Source organism: Pogoniulus pusillus, chromosome 24 (genome assembly GCF_015220805.1).
Source record: "Pogoniulus pusillus isolate bPogPus1 chromosome 24, bPogPus1.pri, whole genome shotgun sequence".
Classification (NCBI taxonomy): Eukaryota; Metazoa; Chordata; class Aves; order Piciformes; family Lybiidae; genus Pogoniulus; species Pogoniulus pusillus.
The window spans coordinates 9,887,066-9,909,561 of record NC_087287.1 but is presented as its reverse complement, the minus strand read 5'-3'; the positions used below and the strand labels follow the sequence as shown (position 1 = coordinate 9,909,561).

Here is a 22,496-nt window from a genome sequence, read left to right as displayed (position 1 = left end):
GGTGGGCAGAGATGTCTTACCAGGTCTTGTGGTGATAGGACAAAGGGTGGAAGTTTTAATGAGGGGAAGGGAAGATTTAGACTGGACATAGAGAAGAAACTCTTTGCTGTGATAGTGGTGGCACTTTGGAACAAGTCACTCAGAGAAGTCATGGATGCCTCACCCTTAGAAGTGTTCAAGGTCAGGTTGGATGGAGTTTGAGCAACCTGATCTGGCTGAAGATGTTCCTGCCCACAGCAGGAGGGTGGAAATCGATGATCTTTAGAACTCCTTTCAAACCCAAACCATTCTATGACTCTATGAAGACTTTCCCTTCAATCTTTCCCCATAAGCAATCAGGTGGTCCCTCCAATGAACTAAACTGATCAAGGTGATTCAAGAGCTTGCCTGCCCAGTTCATCATGACTCTAGATGCTGAGTTTGAGAGCAGGAAAAAGAGAAGATCATGGTTTGGAGTGAGAAAAAGTCTATCTTTAACCTACTTTCCCACTCATTCTTCCTGAAATTAGCTTTGACCAGCTCTGGGGTTTCTATACCAGAAGACACACACACACTGTTGGCCTGTGCTGACTTTTTGCAGCAGTTCTCTGGTGAAGAGGATCCCAGTTTCTATCCATGCAGATAAGCTTCAAGCCAGTGGTCCCCAGAATCCTTCAGTGAACTGCAAGAACAGTAAAAAAAATATTGCTTGTAGGGAGACAATTTTCAACCTGATGGGAGGCAAATGTAGTTCAGATGTCCCCAGAAAAAGGTAAAAATGGATTTAAAACTGTGTGGCTGTCTCATGGCAAAGTCTGAGTGCAAGGAATGAATTAAGAGGATTTAAAGGGAGAGAAAACAATCTTTGAAGCTTGGAATATTTAGGAGATTAAAAGTGCCTTAGAAAAACCTGAATAAACTCCAGGTTGGATCATTAAAAGGGTTGAAATGGTTGCCTGTGCCCCTCCCTCACATGCTATTAGAGTGCAGAATCACAGTATCACAGTATCACCAAGGTTGGAAGAGACCTCATAGAGCATCAAGTCCAACCCTTTACCACAGAGCTCAAGGCCAGACCATGGCACCAAGTGCCACGTCCAATCCTGCCTTGAACAGCTCCAGGGACGGCGACTCCACCACCTCCCCGGGCAGCCCATTCCAGTGTCCAATGACTCTCTCAGGGAAGAACTTTCTCCTCACCTCCAGCCTAAATCTCCCCTGGCACAGCCTGAGGCTGTGTCCTCTTGTTCTGGTGCTGGCCACCTGAGAGAAGAGAGCAACCTCCTCCTGGCCACAACCACCCCTCAGGTAGTTGTAGACAGCAATAAGGTCACCCCTGAGCCTCCTCTTCTCCAGGCTAACCAATCCCAGCTCCCTCAGCCTCTCCTCGTAGGGCTGTGCTCAAGGCCTCTCCCCAGCCTCGTCGCCCTTCTCTGGACACGCTCAAGCATCTCAATGTCCCTCCTAAACTGGGGGGCCCAGAACTGAACACAGGACTCAAGGTGTGGTCTAACCAGTGCAGAGTACAGGGGCAGAATGACCTCCCTGCTCCTGCTGACCACACCATTCCTGATGCAGGCCAGGATGCCATTGGCTCTCTTGGCCACCTGGGCACACTGCTGGCTCATGTTCAGGCGGGTATCAATCAGCACCCCCAGATCCCTCTCTGTCTGGCTGCTCTCCAGCCACTCCGACCCCAGCCTGTATCTCTGCATGGGGTTGTTGTGGCCAAAGTGCAGAATGATCTTACAGATTGATACTTACTCCAAAATATCCAGGAAAGCTGTCAGCAAAGTCTTGCTTTTGTACTCAATGCCATGCTTAGTACAAAGGGCTTTCACCAGAGGAGCTGCTTTGCAGTAGTTGTGTCGAGGCATTGTAGGGAAAAGGCTGCAGAATTGAATGAGGGAGAGGGGGAGGCTGTCAGAATTGCACCACTTCATATAATCACAGAATGGTTTGGGTTGGAAGGGAGCTTCGAGCTCACCTAGTCCCAACCCCCCCTGACGTGCATCTGAATTGCATCCTCTGCTCAAAATATGTCCCCTCTCTCCCCCAGAAGGAGAACAAAGAGTCCCTTCAGATGATTTCATGTCAGACTGGATGGACCTTTCTCATTTACAAGTGCCCCATATCATTCCCACTCTTCTCCCCATCGTCATACTCACTGGTGCTCGATTTGGAAGTTCAAGTGCCCAGTGAACCAGTCGTTGAACAGGGATTGGTTCACATTGCATGTTGCATGGAGCTGGGGGCAGGAAAGACCAAAGAAACAGAACATTTGCCAATTGTCTGCAAGTTTGATAACCGAAGCCCAGCAATTACCCACCCTCATCAAGCATAAAAGTCAAGCCAGAGTCAGGGGTTGTAGCCATCATGGCCCTGAAGTCTGGATTGAAACACGTTGGTGGAATGGAGGTTAATTTAGCTAAGCCTTTGCTCAGAGAGAAAAACTTCTTCACTGTCATGCCCACAACCCTAAGTCTGCTTCTTTTAAGAGGCTCTCCTCACATCTTGCACTTGGATGGAATGAAAACATGGCCAATAAAGAAATTAAAACATTCTTCTGGCTGGTACAAGTGAGTCAGATGCAAAAGCATCAGAGCAAACACTGGGGTATGGGCTTCATCTTACTTAATTTAAACACCTTTAGCTTGGAATCTGTGCCTGAGCTCCTCACTTTAGAGTCAGTGGAGAAAAAGAGACATCTTTATGGTGCCATTCATCTGGCCTGATTTGGATGTCTATATTAGAGTAAGATGAATCATGCTCTAGGAATGGCTCTTTCTCTCCAATGAATCTCTCAGGTTGCTCAGATGCAGGCATCCAGATTTGGTCAGGTGAATATCAAGCTGGGTCTTTCCCCCTTACTATAAGATGAAAATGCTTAGAACCCACTCAGTGGGATTGAACTGTTGGAGGCAGTGTAGATGTGAGGAAAGCTGGGTTTACTTTATTCACTTCTATCAGACCTAAATTTTGCCAGATTCAGCTTATCTGCAGCAAAGCTGTAACCTGCAGGGTGAAAAAAACAAAGGAAGTTAGCAAGTCTCACTTTGCTTCTCTTTAGTTGGTCTAAAAAAAGGGAGATTGTTGTTCCAGCAGTAATTTTCATGAGAGGAAGGGAAAAGCATCGTGGAAAACATGTGAAGAACATTCCAATGCAAAAAGAGCTTGTGTGTGGGTTTGTCTGTTTGTTCTTTAACCTTGATGTCCTGTTTTCCAGCTATCACTGCTGCTAGAGAAATGCTCCTCTGTGTGATTTACATTCAATGTCTACTCAAAGCTCAGGGAAGAACAATGTTGTCTCCTGTAATTCATGCCTGCAGACCCACTTTCCCAGAAGAAATGAGGTTCTCACCTGAGTAGACACCCAGTCTTCATTCCTGTCATAATCAATGTCCATTGGAATGTGGTTCATCTGTGACACCCAAATAAACCAGGCACTCTCTAGGAACCTGGAGGGACAAACACAGAAACACTTAGCAGAGAATCAAAGAATCAAGCAGGTTGGAAGAGACCTCCAAGATCATCCAGTCCAACCTAGCACCCAGCCCTAGCCAATCAACCAGACCATGGCACCAAGTGCCTCAGCCAGGCTTTGCTTCCACACCTCCAGGGACAGTGACTCCACCACCTCCCTGGGCAGCCCATTCCAATGCCAATCACTCTCTCTGCCAACAACTTCCTCCTAACATCCAGCCTAGACCTCCCCTGGCACAATTTGAGACTGTGTCCCCTTGTTCTGTTGCTGCTTGCCTGGCAGAAGAGACCAACCCCACCTGGCTACAGCCTCCCTTCAGGTAGCTGCAGACAGCAATGAGCTCTGCCCTGAGCCTCCTCTTCTGCAGGCTGCACACCCCCAGCTCCCTCACCCTCTCCTCACAGGGCTGTGCTCCAGGCCCCTCACCAGCTTCATCACCCTTCTCTGGACACCTTCCAGCACCTCAACATCTCTCTTGAACTGAGAAACCCAGAACTGGACACAGCACTCAAGGTGTGGCCTGAGCAGTGTTGAGTACAGGGGCAGAATAACCTCTCTTGCCACTAGCATGTCTCTCACCCCACCCAAATTCACCATTCAAACACTTCCCTGAGTCTTATACTCCTCCTATGAAGACAGGCTGAAAGAATTTGAGCTGTTCAGTCTGGAGAAGAAAAGGCTACAGGGAGACCTACAGGAAGGTCGAGGAGGGTCTACTTAGAAAGGCTTGCAGTGATATGTCAAGGGGCAATGGTTTGAAAGTGGAGTAGGGCAGGTTTAGGCTGGACATCAGAAGGAAGTTCTGCACAATGAGAGTGCTAAAATACTTGAACAAGTTGCCCAGAGATGTGCTTGCAGCCCCATCCCTGGAGACACTCAAGAGAAGACTTGATGTGATGCAGTTGGAGGTGTCCCTGCTCCCTGCAGGGAGGTTGGACAAGAAGATCTCTGAGGGTCCCTTCCAACCTGATGCAATCTGTGAATCTATTTGAAGTAAAAAAAAAACCCAACCCAAACACCACTTTTACATAATCCAAGATTTTAATTCCACACTTTGTCTCCTGGCTTTTGGAGTTTCTTTTGAGAACCACTCAGTTTGTCAAGGCAGGTGTCTCTCAGCATCCAGCCCTACCACCCCCCTGAAGTGAGACTCTTTCTTCTCAGCTAACTCTTTAGTTCTGAGATAATTGGAGTGTGACTGATTTTTCACTTCTGTGATGGTTTGGGTGTTCCTTGCCCCCCCACACTTTAGAAATCACCCAGACTAGATTCAGCCAGCTCTGTAAATATGAATGAAGCTTATATTTACAGCTAGCACAATATACAAGCAGATATTTACAGGATATACAATTGTAGAATGAAATATACAAGGTAAAAGGTAATACAGAAACACAGCAGCCCTCCCAGAAACCTGAGTCCCCAGGAGGGGCTCTCAACCATCTCTTCACCTTCCCCCTACCCCTCTCAACCTTACCCCAGTCCTAAGGAGGAATGGAGGTTCAGCCAGTGGGGTTAGGAAGCAAAGTGGATTAGAGAAGAAAATGCAGGGTGAGGTTAGAGAGTGAGATCCAGCAGCAGAAGAGAAGACTCCCTTAGCTATGTTTTGCTTTTTGTTCTTATCCATCTCAGCAAGCCTATGAGTGAAGTAGACATCAGCATTGCTTTCCTTTCACAGCCTCTAATCTGGTTCTTCTCACCAAAACATTCTAGCCTGCTTCAAACTAGCACAGCTTCTGTCCATAGAAGCTCAGTGTTGTTGACACACAAGTCATGGGGCCTTTGGGGGTGCTGTGGCTTACCTGGATGCCCAGTAGTACACCATGAAGTTGTTAAAGCCCATTAAAGGGATATACATGAGGCAGACACGGATGTTGAAAGACACAACTAGAAACAGATCCTGTGGAAAAACAAACAACCCCCCCCCCAAAAAAAAATTTAGAGGAAATATTAAAAGAATACTTTGTTGATGAATCCTCTCCACTCTCTCCTCCCTACTTGAACTGCAGCATAAATAAAGTCCTTTCTGTGATGCCTCACTTATCAAGTGAGCTCTGTGCCATCATAGAATCAACCAGGTTGGAAGACACCTCCAAGCTCATCCAGTCCAACCTAGCACCCAGCCCTAGCCAATCAACCAGACCATGGCACTAAGTGCCTCATCCAGGCTTTGCTTCAACACCTCCAGGGATGGCAACACCACCACCTCCCTGGGCAGCCCATTCCAATGGCAAATCGCTCTCAAGTCATCCTGCCTCAAGTTGGGTGCATCCCTGAAATACTCCCACAGCACTCATACTACCATCTGTAAAAAAGCTGAACTTGAGCCAGCAATGTGTGGTTGCAACCCAGAAGCCAAATGTGTCCTGGGCTGCATCCCCAGGGTGTGGGAAGCAGGTGGAGGGAGGGGATTGTGCCCTTCTGCTCCATCCTGCTGAGTCCTGACCCGCAGCGCTAGGTCCATCCCTGGAGTCCTCTGTGCAGATATAGACCTGTTAGAGTGGGGCCAGAGGAGGCCACAGTAGTGGTGGGAGGGCTGGAACACCTCTGCTATGAGGCCATGCTGAGAGAGTTGGGGTTGTTCAGTCTGGAGAAGGTTCCAAGGAGACCTTCTTAGAATCATAGAATGATTCTTGTGGCCTTTCAGTGCTTAAGGGGGCTGAGAAGAAAAAGGAGGACAGACATTTTAGCAGGACCTCCTGTGACAGCACAAAGGATGATGGTTTGAAACTAAAAGAGGGAGACTTAGGCTTGGGAGAAGGAATAAATCTTTGACATTGAGGGTGGTAAGACCCTGCCTCAGGTTGCCCAGAGAGGTGGGAGATGCCCCATCCCTGGAACCACCCCAGGTCAGGTTGTCTGGGGCTCTGAGCATCCTGCCCTAGTTGCAGATGTCTCTGCTGATGGCAGAGGGGTTGGACTAACTGACTTCCAGAACAGTCCCTTCCCATCCAAACCATTCCATGAACTAACAACCAGCAAACATCCCTGCAACACTCTGCTAAGATCTGATTGTTTTTTTACCAGCTTTTATTAAGCTGCTAAGAGGCTAAAAAGCCTCTTCTAAAAGTATGCTCCTTGTCCCTGTTGACTGCATCCCTGCTGCAGCAAGCTTGGAATCAGTCTCTTCTCTCTTAAACCCCTTAATCACCTGAAGTGGGGGTTAATACAGCCACAGAGTGACAGCATGTTGTGAAAAGTCTTTAGGCAACACAAGCTATGCTTACCAACCACTTCTTCTTCTTGACTGCAAAGTAGAGTGTAGACAGCTGGAAGAAGGGTACGAGTGCCAGTGGGGCCAAAACTGAAGGGAAGGATGAAAACAGAAAGAGATTTAATAACTTCACTGCATCATAAATCATATAAGACATTCTTCTGTGAGAGCAAGAATTCTGCTTTCCAGTGGAAGAAGCATTGCTGTCTCCCATATGCCCCAGCTTTCATGTGTCCACTCAATCTGTTCCTCTTTAATCTCACCACTTCTTTTCTTTCCCATCCCTTTCTTCCTCAAACTTGGCTCACCTCTATCCAGTACCTAACATCTCATAATCCTAACAGAGTTGTTATAAGAGACAATTCCTCTTTTATGCAATGAAGGTGACCATGAAGGTTCCTGAAGCTGAGGCTTCAAAGGGAGTATCTTACAAACCACTATTGTGGGGAGGAGATAGAATCATAGAATCAGAGTTGGAAGGGACCACAAGGATCATCTGGTTCCAACCTCCCTGCCATGGGCAGGGACACCCTACCCTAGAGCAGCCTGGCCTTAAACACCTCCAGAGATGGGACCTCAACCACCTCCCTGGGCAACCCATTCCAGGCTCTCACCACTCTCATGGTGAAGGACTCCCTCCTCATGTCCAGTCTGAATCTCCCCACCTCCAGCTTTGCTCCATTCCCCCTAGTCCTGTCACTGCCTGATGCAGCCAGGGTTTCCAGGTGGAGTCCCTACAGCACTGTAAGGACATGGGGCTACTCACAGATGAAATACTTGTGCTGATAATTGTAAGGCATGAACTTCTTCTTCTGCTTTCCAAGCTGCAAAATGAAAAGACATTGAAGTGAGCCAGTTAGAGACCTAAGACTCTTCACAAGGTATTTTCTTGGAGGTTGGTCTAGATGATCTCCAGAGGTCTCTTCCAACCCCTACTATTCTATGTTTCTGTGGCTCCATGATTCTTATTTCTGTCACAGGCTCACAGGATGTCAGGGGTTGGAAGGGACCCAAAGAGAGCATTGAGTCCAACCCCCCTGCCAGAGCAGGACCAGACAATCTAGCTCAGGGCACACAGGAACACATCCAGACAGGTCTTGAAAGGCACCAGAGAAGGAGGCTCCACAGCCTCTCTGGGGAGCCTGTTGCAGTGTTCTGAGACCCTTACAGTAAAGAAGTTCCCCCTTGTGTTGAGCTGGAACCTCCTGTGCTGCAGCTTCCATCCATTGCTCCTTGTCCTATCCCAGGGAGCAAGTGAGCAGAGCCTGTCCCCCCTCTCCTGCCCCCCAGCCCTCAGATAGTTATAGACATTTATTAAAGCCCCTCTCAATAACAGTCTAATGAACACATCAAGAACCACCTCATCATTTCTCTAATTCAACCTCTCTTCTTGAAAAGCAGGCTCTGAAGTTCCAAAGTAGTGCAGAGAAGCATATTCCACCTGAGCTTCTGCACCCAGACAGCAATATTATGCTGCTGTCAGAACAAAGCCATTTTTTAAGGAGAGTTCCAAAACCCATGGCAAGATACAAAAATGCTCCAAAAAAAAACAACCCTCCAAAAATCACAGAAATGCTCAGAAGCCATTTGATTGTTGTAGAAGTTTCTAGTGATGGTAAGGAAAGCCCAATCTAACCAATCCTAGGTACAGGCTACAGCATGCTGGCTGTGGACATGGCAACTGAGCCAGGAAACTTGGTGAGTGATGAATGCAGAATGAGTTTGCTGTGAAAGCTACAGCTGCACTTCAGTAGCAGAAGAGATAGGGCTCAGACATCTGATCTCGTTGCTACCTACAACTACCTGAAGGGAGGCTGTAGCCAGGTGGGGTTGGTCTCTTCTGCCAGGCAACCACCAATAGAACAAGGGGACACAGCCTCAAATTGTGCCAGGGGAAGTCTAGGCTGGATGTTAGGAGGAAGTTGTTGGCAGAGAGTGATTGGCATTGGAATGGGCTGCCCAGGGAGGTGGTGGAGTTGCTGTGCCTGGAGGTGTTGAAGCAAAGCCTGGCTGAGGCACTTAGTGCCATGGTCTGGTTGACTGGATAGGGCTGGGTGCTAGGTTGGACTGGATGAGCTTGGAGCTCTCTTCCAACCTGGTTGATTCTACGATTGTTGTAGAAGTTTCTAGGGATGGTAAGAAAAGCCCAATCTAACCAATCCTAGGTACTGACTACAGTATGCTGGGAGAGGAACAGGCTATGGACGTGGAAACTGAGCCAGGAAGCTTGGTGAGTGATGAATGCAGAATGTGTTTGTTCTGAAAGCTACATCTGCACTTCAGTAGCAGATGAGATAGGGCCCAGACCTCTCAATTTTTTGAGTAGTGGAGGTGGTAATGGTCAGAAAGGACACAAACATTTGGATGCTCTCCTAAAAAACACCCATGATATCTATCTCCTGCCAATGAACTAATTCCTGCAAGATCAAAGCAGCAAATCCTCTGGATAAAGAGATTTATTTGCCTCTTGGCTTTGTCAAATAGTTTGCCTTCAATCTATTGCCACAAAACAGCAAAAGGAAGAGGAGTTTACCAGAAGCACAAATGAGTTTATTGCTTCACATTCTGCCGTTTCACTACTTGCACTAAAGGGTCCTTAACATCACCTGCAAATTTTGTGCTTGTGGTTCTTCAAAGGAGGAGATAATAAGGAGGATGAGCAAACTGTTTACAGAGCTCCTCTATTACTGAGCAAAAAGACTTGAACAACTCAAAGATGTCTTCACTGGATCAAAGAATCACAGAATTTCTTAGATTGGAAAAGCCCTTCAAAGCTCATCAAGTCCAATCATTAGGTTCACACTGACAAGTCCTTGGCTAAGTCCCTCAGCCCAACATCTAATCACTAGGAATCACTATGGTTGGAAAGGACCACCAGCATCATCCAGTCCAACCTTCATCCCAGTATCCTTCATCACTAGATCATAGCCTGAAGCATCACATCCACTCTTTTAAACACCTCCAGGGATGGTGACTCCACCACTTCTTTGGGCAGCCTGTTCCAGTGCCTGACCACCTGCTCAGGAAAGAACTTCCTCCCAACATCCAACCTAAACCTCCCCTGATGCAACTTGAGGGCATTTCCTCTTGTCCTATCACTAGTAATTGAGGAGAAGAGACCAGCTCCAGCCTCACTACAACCTCCTTTTAGGTAGTTGTAGAGGGCAATAAGGTCCCCTCTCAGCCTCCTCTTCTCCAGACTAAACAAGCTCAGCTGCTCCTCACAGGCCATGTTTGGCAGACCTCTCCCCAGCCTCGTCACCCTTCTCTGCACCTGCTCCAGCAAAACTGGAGCATCAAAACTGGAACAAAACAAAAGAAAGCACTGAAATCCACTTTGTCCAGCTACAGTATCCCTGACTGTTTTGTTAAACAGCAGGAGGACATAAAGACTCCTTTCTTACACTTTGTCTTCCATCAAACCCAGTCTAGCACCACCAGCCCCCTCTGGATGCTCATAGATAACCAAGAGAGATCTGTCAGGAGACCACCACCGAAGTCCTTCCCAGCTGCCACTAACAGCTTTCCATGATAAGCCTTTTGTATAAATTCTCTTTCCAGGAGCCTTTCTGAGACAGCAGAGCAGAAATTCCCCACATGCCTTGGAAAGCTGGAATCTCTTTGCTTATTGCCAGCTGAAGGAGAGTGAGATGTTGCTTTACAAGGTTGATTATCTAGCAAAGAAGCCATTTCAACACCCCATGAGTAAACAGAACTGTCATGGAAGGGAATGACAGAAGAGGCTTTGCCTACCCTGATGATATCAGAAATCATAAGGGTGCAGGCAGGCTTTGCTCACAGATTGTTATGGAAGCCATAAAAGTGGTGACAAAACCTGCTATGCTTGTGTTTTGTGCATAGCAGTTACACTGGTCCTGAAGGGCTCAGGTGCCAAACAGCTGCTAAAGCCAGAAGAACCCAGGGAGAATATCTGACTCACTATCCACAGGATCAGTAAGTACATCTGATGCTAATGCAAGTGAACTGACTCATTCCTTGGACTGCCTTCAGGTGCTTACCCTGCTCTTCCTAGTGACACACAGAACTTAAGCACTCCTTTTTAAGACTTTGCTTCTCAGGAGCTGGTGCCTAAGCATCATAATCACCACAGGAGACTCTTGGAACACTTTGGGAATTGCCTGTCTGAGTTTGTGCAGGAGGGCCCAGCCTAGATTACAACCATACCTCAACTCCGTGGCTTTCTGTCTTTAAAAGCTGTGCTTCTCCAGCCATCCCCATGCTCACCTCCACAGACAGAGTCTTCCCCAAGCTGAACAGGAGAGGGTGCATGTTGAGGTCAGGGTCTTTGCGGAAGCAGTTGGGTTTGGCGTGGTGCTGGTTGTGCAGGTGATTCCACCAGCTGGCTGGTAACCCCTGCAGGAAAAGTTGAAGAGCAGAGATTCAAACTTGAGCATTATCAGCAATTGCATCATTATCTTTCCACCCATTCTTGACAGCTGCACTACTCTTCCCCCCCAGGCAATACTGCCTGAACGTCAGGACGCTCCTGTTCGTTGCTTCGTTCGGATTAGCCCCAGAGAACATTCCCACCGTGAGGCAATTACCTTCAGAACATCTATCACAACAATCTGCATAACTCGATTCCATTTAGGCCTCCTGAAGACAGAGCAATGCCCCAGATCGTGTTGGAACCAGCCCATTTGGATCTGGAAGACAAAAGGGTTACTGAGGAAAGAGAATGACAGCGACGTTGCATCAACTTGGCTTGAAAGTCCCTGGAGCTTCAGAGCGTGACTGCACCTTCCTCTGCTTTGGAGAAGACACACAACCTGTCCTACTGTGCTGAGAACTTCTTTTCAAGCTACTGTCCCCTAAAGCTGCTCAATACCAGATACTGCTTTTATTGCAGCAGCTAAAGAGTGAGCAGCAAAGCAGCATTACACTTAATTTGGCTGTTACAGCATGGAAGTCTTCTGCTCCCAGATAGATAACTCCCAAATAACCATCTAGAAAGTGTAAGAATTTCCAAGTCCACAGCTTCATTTCATATTCCCACATGGAGACACTGTGTGATCTGGTATAGGTGATCCTGCTCTGCAGGGTGCTTGGACTGGATGGTCTTTCGAGGTCCCTTCCAGCCTCTAGCATTCTGTGATGCTGTGACTGCTCTTTGAGGACTATCTGCCTCAGCAGACACTAGGCAAACAGAACAGATTAGTTTAAAAACGAGATCCTCTGGGCATGTTCCATGGATGTTTGAGCAAATCTAAGGCTACTAAGAAAATCTTGCTTTCTTCCTCCCCTCAGCCTTCAATTTCTCCCACCTAAGAGCCACAAAGTCCTATTTCCTTCTGCCCTACATGGACCCTTACATGTAGAGCCTCCCTTCTATGAGTCAATTTATTAACCCAGCAGAAAACTCTTCAGGGCTCCTGAATGGAATTGCCTCTTCAAGGACCTAACAATGACCAGAGCTAGCAGTCAGTAAGCAGAAGGAACACTGAGCCAAAAGAGTAGCTGGGAATGAAATGTTCCCTCTTTTGCTGGAGCGATTAGATCAGTTCAGCCCATCTTGTGAAACTGCCATTTCCACAGCACCCCCACCAACCCCAGCTGGCAGCTTGTCAGCCAAACAAGATCTGCTAGAGGGAAGAAACGTTGTGACATAGCATGTGTTGCTTGTCTGCCACTGGGGAACAGCATCCAAAGGGAGGCAGAAGGGCAGCAGGTGGGATGTGAACATCTCAGTAACTTTTTCTCCACCTATGTGCTACTTTGAGCCTAGCTGGGATATTTTGGTGAGAAGAGTTAGATGATAGGCTGTGAAAAGGAAAGAGTGGTGATGTCTACTGCACTCATAGGCTTGCTGAGGCGTACGAGAACAAGAACACAAACGTAGATGAGGGAGTCCCTGGAGCTGTTCAAGGCAAGATTGGACGTGGCACTTGGTGCCATGGTCTAGCTTTGAGCTCTGTGGTAAAGGGTTGGACTTGATGATCTGTGAGGTCTCTTCCAACCCTGATGATACTGTGATACTGTGAGTCTCAATCTGGGCTTTGGGCTGCACTTCTTCTAACTTGCTGCCTAACTAATCCCACTGCTTCCTAACCCCCCTGGCCAACCCTCCAAGCTCACCTTGAATATAAGGCAAAGTCTGGGGTAAGGTAGAGGGGTGGGAAGAAGGTGGAAGGATGATTGAGAGCCCCCCCTGGGAACTGAGGTTTCTGGGGAGGGCTGTTTTGTGTCTGTGTCACTTTTTAACTTGCATATTTCTGTCTACAGCTGTGGAGATTGTAAACATCTGCTTGGATATTGTGCTAAGCTGTCAGTACAGCTTCATTCTCTTCATTCCTCAGTTTCCAGCTTGGCTGAGTCTAGTCTGGGTGATTTACTGAAGTGTTTTTGGGGGGGTGGGTAGCACCCAAACCATCACAGTCTAGAAGAGTCAAATGTGTATGCAGCCCTGAGCAGCTCTCAGCAGTTTACCCGAGCCGTGGTGAAGAGTGCCATGCCTACCATGAAAGGCACTAAGGCTATCAGTTTACCCGAGCAGTGGTGCAGAGTGCCATGCCTACCATGAAAGGCACTAAGGCTATCAGTTTACCTGAGCAGTGGTGAAGAGTGCCATGCCTACCATGAAAGGCACTAAGGCTATCAGTTTACCCGAGCAGTGGTGAAGAATGCCATGCCAACCAGGAAAGGCACTGAGGCTATCAGTTTACCCAAGCAGTGGTGAAGAGTGCCATGCCAACCAGGAAAGGCACTATGGCTATCAGTTTACCTGAGCAGTGGTGCAGAGTGCCATGCCTACCATGAAAGGCACTAAGGCTATCAGTTTACCTGAGCAGTGGTGAAGAGTGCCATGCCTACCATGAAAGGCACTAAGGCTATCAGTTTACCCGAGCAGTGGTGAAGAATGCCATGCCAACCAGGAAAGGCACTGAGGCTATCAGTTTACCCAAGCAGTGGTGAAGAGTGCCATGCCTACCATGAAAGGCACTATGGCTATCAGTTTACCTGAGCAGTGGTGAAGAGTGCCATGCCTACCATGAAAGGCACTAAGGCTATCAGTTTACCTGAGCAGTGCTGAAGAGTGCCATGCCAACCAGGAAAGGCACTAAGGCTATCAGTTTACCTGAGCAGTGGTGAAGAGTGCCATGCCTACCATGAAAGGCACTAAGGCTATCAGTTTACCTGAGCAGTGGTGAAGAATGCCATGCCAACCAGGAAAGGCACTAAGGATATCCCAAAGTACCAGACCACGAGCCAGGATGCAGCATCCAGCATCAGGAGGTGGAGGAAAATGAGGAAGAAGAAGGTGGGGTTCGGCCTGAGGAGTCCCATCTTCTCCACACAGCAGCGCAGCTCCCGGAAGTCCTCCAGAAGGGATTTCTGTGGGTGAAGAGACTGTTAAAAGCTGCCAGCTTGGAGAATGCTACAGAGCAGACCCAGGAATCCCAAATGAGCCTTGGAAGTCAGAGGGCATATTCTCTCAGAGGGGTTTCTGTGAGCAAGTGGCCATCAGACCAGCAGGTCTTGGGTTTGCTTTGATGCTGCAGACTCTGTTAGTGAGGCACTAACTGAGCTGAGCAGAATGTGGGGCTCTGGGACTCGCTCCTCACGCCCAAGTGTGGGTTTAGTGATTCTGGGCCAGTGCATGTCTCCATGCATGACTCCTGCTAGCTGCCTCCCCACCACCCAGCCTATGGCACAGTGTCAGGAATGTTGCTCCAGAAATGATTTCTGCCAGCGCGTTTATTTCCCTTCTCCTCCCATGCTGAACCCGGGGCCGTTCCCACAGCTGGGTTCTAGAACACTCACTTCTTTATTAGACTCAAAGCTGGGTTGATTTGGTGCCAACTCCCCTATCAGCAGAGACTTCAAGTATTTTTTCACCAGAGCCTTGTCACTGTGAAATGCTTCAAAGGCATCCTGAGAAACACACAAAGGAAGGGGGTAAGAAAGGATATGTGAGTACACACCAGATGCTGAGCCTCTCCTTTCCCCAGGTATTTGATATAACACAACAATCCAGCTTTCTTCATCCATTTTTTGGCCCTTTGGTTGCTCCTGTGGTTCTTTGCCACCAGCTGGAGCTTGGCCCAAGGAAGCTGGAGACGTTTCAAGGAACTAGATTTCATAAAAGGACCTGGGTGAGGCTGGTAATAAACAGTTTATGTGTTTGATGGGAAACTCTTTCATCTGCTGGGTTTGGACCAGTCCTTCCCTAGAAGGCTCCAGCCAGCAGCCCTGCCCTATGGATGGGACTCAGGAGCAGGAAAACATGCCATTGAATGAGGTGTGTCTCTGCCATGCTTAGGATGAGGTTTTTAAACTGTCTGTATCACACCAGGGCTAGAGAAGATAAATGTTGAAGCTCCACACCCAGCAGGGCTAACCTGGTATCTCTTAAATTCCTTGTGAGCTTTCAGACCAGCTGATGTTTGGGAGAAGTGGGTAATGCTAGTGACATGAATGGGTCTGTCCCAAAATCGTTTGAAGCAGCAGTTTCAAAAGGAAAAAAATTAACTGTGGGATAAAGGATGAAATTCCAGATAAAGCAAAGCTCTTCTTTAGCTCATGCCCTCAGTGAGTTATCCAGAAGGAAGGCTGAGAGGCTGACCATAATCTTCTGTCTTCCAGAAAGAGCAGATACAACAAAATCCTCAGTGTCTGAGCAGCTGAGCACTTGCTGATCTTGGCTTTGAAAATCAGTGTGGGCTTTTCCTACCCACAGTACTGCAGACTCCTATCACAGAAACCTAAGCCTCTCAGTCCTCTGACCTGTCCTTTCTTTGCTCTGCTCTTAGGGCTTGACTATCATCTTAGCAGAGATTAGGGCTGTCATCTACAATGCACTTGTCCTCCAACATTTGACATCAGCATGAGGCTCTGCTATGCATTTTGTCTGTATTTATGAACCCATCCACACAAGGGCAGAAAAATTCTTACTATATATATATATATATATATAATTATGAGCTCCAGACAACAGAATTCACCACTTATACATGACTATGAGCTCTAGAAGAAAATAATTCTCACCATATATACAGAACTATGAGCTCTGGAAGATAATTATTCCCATATATACACAATTGCATGCTTTAGAAGAAGAAAATTCCCACCATATGTGCACAACTGTGAACTCCACAGGAGAATTCTCACCATATATATATATATAATTATGAGCTCTAGAAGAGAATTCTCACCACATATACACAATTATGAACTCCTAGAAGATAAGTCCCACCATATATACAGAATTATGAGCTCTAAGAGAGAACTCTCACTATATATATATATATAAAATTATGAGCTCTAGAAGAAAATTCTCACCACATAGACACATTTATGAGCTCTAGAAGATAATTCTCACCATATATATACAGTTATGAGCTCTAGAAGAGAATCCTTACCACATATACCAAATTATGAACTCCAGAAGATAATTCTCACCATATATACAGAGCTATGAGCCCTAGAAGATCATTCTCACTATATATATATACAATTATGAGCTCTAGATGAGAATTCTCACTATATATATACCATTATGAGTTCTAGAAGAAGAAAATTCTCACCACATATACACAATTATGAGCTCTAGAAGATAATTCTCACCATATATATGCAGTTATGAGCTCTAGAAGAGAATCCTTACCACATATACCAAATTATGAACTCCAGAAGATAATTCTCACCATATATACAGAGCTATGAGCCCTAGAAGATCATTCTCACTATATATATATACAATTATGAGCTCTAGATGAGAATTCTCACTATATATATACCATTATGAGTTCTAGAAGAAGAAAATTCTCACCACATATACACAGTTATGAGCTCTAGAAGATAATTCTCACCATATATATGCAGTTATGAGCTCTAGAAGAGAATCCTTACCACATATACCAAATTATGAACTCCAGAAGATAATTCTCACCATATATACAGAGCTATGAGCCCTAGAAGATCATTCTCACTATATATATATATACAATTATGAGCTCTAGATGAGAATTCTCACTATATATATACCATTATGAGCTCTAGAAGAAAATTCTCACCACATATACACAATTATGAGCTCTAGAAGATAATTCTCATCATATATACAGAATTATGACCCCTAGAAGATCATTCTCACCATATATACAGAATTATGAGCCCTAGAAGATAATTCTCACCATATATATACAACTGTGAGCTCTAAAAGAAGATAATTCTCACCATACATATATAGCTATGAGCTCTAGAGAATTCTCACCACATATATACAATTATGAGCTCTAGAAGATAACTCTCACCATATATACAAAACTATGAGCCCTGGAAGATGATTCTCACCATATATATATAACTATGAGCCCTAGAAGATAATTGTCACCATATATGTACACTTATAAGCCCTGGAAGATAATTCTCACCATATATATACAATTATGAATTCTAGAAGATAATTCTCACCATATATATGTAATTATGAACTCTAGAAGAGAATTCTCACCATATATGTACACTTATGAGCCCTGGAAGATAATTTTCACCATATATATCTAATTATGAGCCCTAGAAGGGAATTCTCACCATGAGCTCTAAAAGAAGATAATTCTCACCATACATATACAATTATGAACTCTAGATGATAATTCTCATCATATATATACAAAAATTATGAACTCCAGAAGATAATTTTCACCATATATATAGCTATGAGCTCTAGAAGATATTTCTCACCATATATACATAATTATGAGCCCTAGAAGGTAATTCTCACCATATATATGCAATTATGAGCTCTAAAAGAAGATAATGCTCACCATATATATAGCTATGAGCTCTAGAAGATATTTCTCACCATATATACATAATTATGAGCCCTAGAAGGTAATTCTCACCATATATATGCAATTATGAGCTCTAAAAGAAGATAATGCTCACCATATATATAGCTATGAGCTCTAGAAGATATTTCTCACCATATATACATAATTATGAGCCCTAGAAGGTAATTCTCACCATATATATGCAATTATGAGCTCTAAAAGAAGATAATTCCCACCATATATATATATATATATGAGCTCTAGAAGATAGTTCTCACCATACATATGTACAATTATGAGCTCCAAGGCATTCAAGACTACTTGGAAAAAACATCCTGGATCCTGGCTTTAGGCAAAGTCAGGCACCAGATGATCTTCAGAGGCACCTTTCAGTCCTGCTTTTCTGCAAAAGTGGTGTATATGTCTCAAAACAGGTGAATGTGTGGGATATATTATACATGTTTGTATATATCATACACATATATATGTACACATTGCACTTATATATGGATAGATCATGTATAGGAATATAGATGAGTATAGATGAATATCATAGAATCACAGAATCAACCAGGTTGGAAGAGACCTCCAAGATCATCCAGTCCAACCCATATATGAATTTAGCAGGACTGAAAAGCAAATGGAGTGTTAAAGCTTAGCAGAGTGAAAATTGAGAGCCAGACAGAAGACTTTCATCATCAGGGGTGACCTCATTGCTGTCTACAACTACCTGAGGGGAGGCTGTAGCCAGGTGGGGTTGGTCTCTTCTCTCAGGCAACCAGCAACAGAACAAGGGGACAGAGTCTCAAGTCGTGTCAGGGGAGGTCTAGGCTGGATGTTAGGAGAAATTTCTTGCCAGAGAGAGTGATTGGCATTGGAATGGGCTGCCCAGGGAGGTGGTGGAGTCACCGTCCCTGGAGGTGTTGAAGCAAAGACTGGATGAGGCACTTAGTGCCGTGGTCTGGTTGACTGGATAGGGCTGAGTGCTAGGTTGGACTGGATGATCTTGGAGGTCTCTTCCAACCTGGCTGATTCTATAATTCTATAAACCCCCTGCATACCCTCAATCTTGACCACTCTTTTTGTCTTCAAAGGGATGTGGTACCACTATACACAGCTTAAAAATAGAACAACCCAAAAGATGAACAGAGGTCTGGAGCAGCTTTCATGTTAGAAAACTGCCTTGGAAAAGAGGTATCAAAGAGTCTTAAAACAAAAACCAACTTAGAGTGGCATTGAGAAAGTGATGGAAGAAATAATTCACTGTTTGCATAGCACAATAAATGATCAGGAGGTAGGTTCAAAATGTACAGAATAATGATGAGGGAAAAAAAAACCCCAAACTGTGATATCATTGTAATAATAAACATGAGTAAGATCAAAGGTTGTTCTTCAAACTTGTTCATCCCAGACAAATTTCATGTGGTTAAGACCCCTCTGGGCCTCTATGAAGCATAATAAAACCTTCACTGGAAGTCTTCACTCAGGTGGCTGAGAGGACACAGCCTGGGGAGAAATCATCCTGTCTGCCCTGCATTCCTTTGGCTGCCTTCATGAAAGTCCAGCGACAGAAACTGCAGGAGATGGCACCAGACTTGCAGGGGTCTCTGGGCTGATTATGGTCTCCCTTTTCCAGCCAGCTGTGGGCGCAGCACTGTTTGCAGTCTCACATCATGAAGGGGCACACAGCCCTTTGAAATCAGGGCCAGATCTAAGCTAGAGAAGAAAACCAACGAGACTTCTTGTTCCTCCCTTGAGAACACCAAGTCTCCCTCTGCCTCGGTTTCCAGCTGGGTGAAAGGAATGAACCGTGGAAAACACCTGATCTGCTCCGGTTTTGGGCAGCACTCCCTAGCACAATCTGAAACAGCCCAAGCAGTCTTCCTTGCTGTTAAAAAGTCTTCTTGTGATGAGAATTCAGTTCTGGCTCTTCCCCATCACAAGTTGATGCCCTAAGCCTGCTCATGTGTCTGAGTATTTCTGCCTCTTCTGGTTAAGAGGGACAGGGAACTGCTGGAGAGGGTCCAGCGGAGGGCTATGAGGATGATCAGGGGACAGGAGGGCATGGCTGATGAGGAGAGGCTGATTAGGGGACAGGAGGGCATGGTTATGAGGAGAGGATGAGGGACCTGGGGCTTTTTAGCCTGGAGAAGAGAAGACTTAGAGGGGATTTGATAAATGTTTATAAGTATCTGAAGGTTGTCAGGAAGGGGGGGACAGGCTCTGCTCTCTTGCTTCCTGTGATAGGACAAGGAGCAGTGGGTGTAAGTTGCAGCAAAAGAGGTTCTGCCTTAACACAAGGGGGAACTTCTTTACTGTAAGGGTCACAGAGCACTGGAACAGGCTGCCCAGAGAGGTTGTGGAGTCTCCTCCTCTGGAGACTTTCCAGGCCTGTCTGGATGTGTTCCTCTGTGATCTGTGTTAGATAGCATTGTCCTGCTCTGGCAGAGGGACTGGACTCGATGCTCTCCTTGGCTCCCTTCCAACCCCTAACATCCTGTGTGTTGAGCTGGAACCTCCTGTGCTGCAGCTTACATCCATTGCTCCTTGTCCTGTCTCAGGCAGCAAGTGAGCAGAGCCTGTCCCCCCCTCCTGACCCCCAGCCCTCAGATATTGATAAACATTGATTAAATCCCCTCTCAGGCTTCTCTTCTCCAGACTAAACAGCCCCAGGTCCCTCAGCCTCTCCTCATCAGGCAGTGCTCCAGCCCTCATTGCCCTCTGCTGGACCCTCTCCAGCAGATCTCTGTCCCTCTTAAACTGGGGAGCCCAAAACTGAAGGCAGTACTCAAGATGAGGTCTCACCAGGGCAGAGTAGAAGGGGAGGAGAACCTCCCTTGATCTGCTGGACACACTCTTCCTAACACACCCCAGGATCCCATTTGCCTTCTTGGCCACAAGAGCACATTGCTGGCCCATGGATAACTTGTCACCCACCAGGACTCCCAGGTCCCTCTCCAGCATCCTGCTCTGACAATGGATGCACCTTCCTCCTCCAGTCTCCTCCCAGCTCTTACCGTAGCATCTTGCCCAGCATAGTGGCTAATAACTCTGCTGCCTCCAGGGTGGCGCTTGGAAAACTTGCTGACATCGTAAACCTTCCTGTCAATCACCAGCCACTGCTCCTGACCTTGCCCACGGCCATTGTGGACCCTGATCTCCTCCCAGGTGAAGAGCTGCGGGAAGGCTGGCACAGGTCGTGCCTCCTTTTCGGTGGAGCCAGTCTGCGGAGCCATCCGCGCAGTCAGCGCTGAGAGTCGCTGCTCGGAGCCCTGCAGCGCTGCGCCCAGGCAGCTGAAACCATCCCAGCCCGCCCGTTATACAGCCCCACTCCAAGCCACTCCCTGTGCTTTTGGAGCTGGTTGGCTCCCCTTGCCCAAACACACCCTTCCATAGCTCCCTCCTCTCCCGTGTTCACACCAGACTCGTTGACACACCCTTCCATAAAAGCCCTGTTCCTTCTTGTTCCTGAGCTGCCCATTAAGCCTGGGAGCTGCAGACTGCTTCAGTGAGTGTAAATATCTACAGGCAGAAGACCTTGGGAAGATTTTTCTATCATTCAGTTAAATGAGGTGGCAAAATGTCAGAAAGGAGCAATGAGCTGAGCACCTTGATGGATCATTAGGAGCTAGAAAAAAGGTAAGCTGCTAACTTGGTTCCATGCTGCTGAGTCAATACAGGGGCTGCCCAGAAGAGAAATCTGAGGAAGGCTGCAGGCAGGAACCCTGCAGCAGGTCTCCAGTGACCTTCTGAACACCTAGTGACCTAGACAACTGAGGCACTCTCAGCACCCTGTAATCCTTTAATCAGACACCAGCATCAGGAAGTCCTGCTCTTGCCATCAAGTGGAGCTTCACAACATCATGTAAGGCTGTAAGGAAGCTTGTTTGGAGAGCCCAGAGCTGCTATTAAATGTGCTTGCTAACATCTTGTACTCGGCTGCAATTCCCACCTTCAAGGTATGGCCTTGTAGAGCAGCAGAGAGAAAACAGCTGAATGCTCCAGGGTCTGTAACCCCTCCACTGGGGGATCTCTAATGGTCTATTCACTACCCAAAAGCTCCAGGCTGTCCTTTGCCACGTTGATCCCAGCATGCTAAGTTCATCTCTCTCGCTTAAGTCACATCACTGTTGCACAAAACACCACCAGGTGAGAGTGAAGAAGGGACACACAAAGAAAATACCCTTTATCTCCAAGTGCCTGGAGCTTGGCACTTTGACCACATTTTGCATACAGCTGCCTTCAGAGGTTGCTGTCTGCACTCCAGGCATTCAATCCTCTCATTGTTCAAGTCAATTCGTAGGTCAACCACAGACATTAAACAGATTTGGGGGTTGAAATTAATTATAAGAGTAATAACAACAACAACAACAACTGTTAACACCTCATCTGGCCATAGACTGGGAGCTTCTAAAACTCTATTTAATGGCACTGTGGACATAATTAACCTTAAATGTTTATCCTGTAGAGCCAAAGTCTCAATACCTTTGATATACAGAGGGGGATCAGTGAAGGGCTAAGAGTTCTCAGCTCCAATACATAGCAAAGAGAAAGCAGTGGCATCATTCCTAGGAATTCACCTCATTTTTGCAGGGGACCCAGCCAAAACTAAGCCTACTTGTATGAAAAATTGCCCTGCTTGAGATCTGGGATCCTCCTAATTTTGTCATTCTTAAGAAGTCCAATGACTAACCTTGGCTGCTTTTGAGGAAGGTACAAGCAGGAGGTGGTAGGTTGGACTGGATGATCTTGCATGTCTCTTCCAACCTGGTTGATTCTATGATGCTAAGCAGTAGGTCCCCTTTAGTCCCTCTTTAGGTTTCCATCCTGTCCTTTCATAAATCAACACTGAATTAAATCCCAACCCATGAGTTTTCCACCTTACCCCAAACTTTCTATTTATGGTTATTAATTTATCAGGGTTTTTTTATAATCACAAACCACATCTGGCACAATTTTCAGTCCCTGCATGAAACAGAACAAGTTCTATGTCTCACCTACCTCTTGAGACAAGAGGTTTCCCAGACAG

At 46.3% G+C, this 22,496-nt stretch overlaps 1 protein-coding gene across 1 annotated transcript; it reads right to left on the bottom strand.

The window, feature by feature from the left end:
- Positions 1-609: 609 nt before the first annotated feature.
- LOC135186321 (acyl-CoA (8-3)-desaturase-like) lies at positions 610-20,703 on the bottom strand. The gene is made up of 12 exons (XM_064163952.1): positions 20,485-20,703; positions 14,457-14,567; positions 13,830-14,027; positions 11,240-11,341; positions 10,920-11,048; positions 7,441-7,498; positions 6,688-6,764; positions 5,263-5,360; positions 3,341-3,437; positions 2,148-2,227; positions 1,744-1,869; positions 610-661 (listed from the first exon to the last, which is right to left on the bottom strand). Exons 1-12 carry the CDS (start codon positions 20,701-20,703, stop codon positions 610-612), a joined length of 1,347 nt encoding a protein of 448 aa, XP_064020022.1.
- Positions 20,704-22,496: the final 1,793 nt, after the last annotated feature.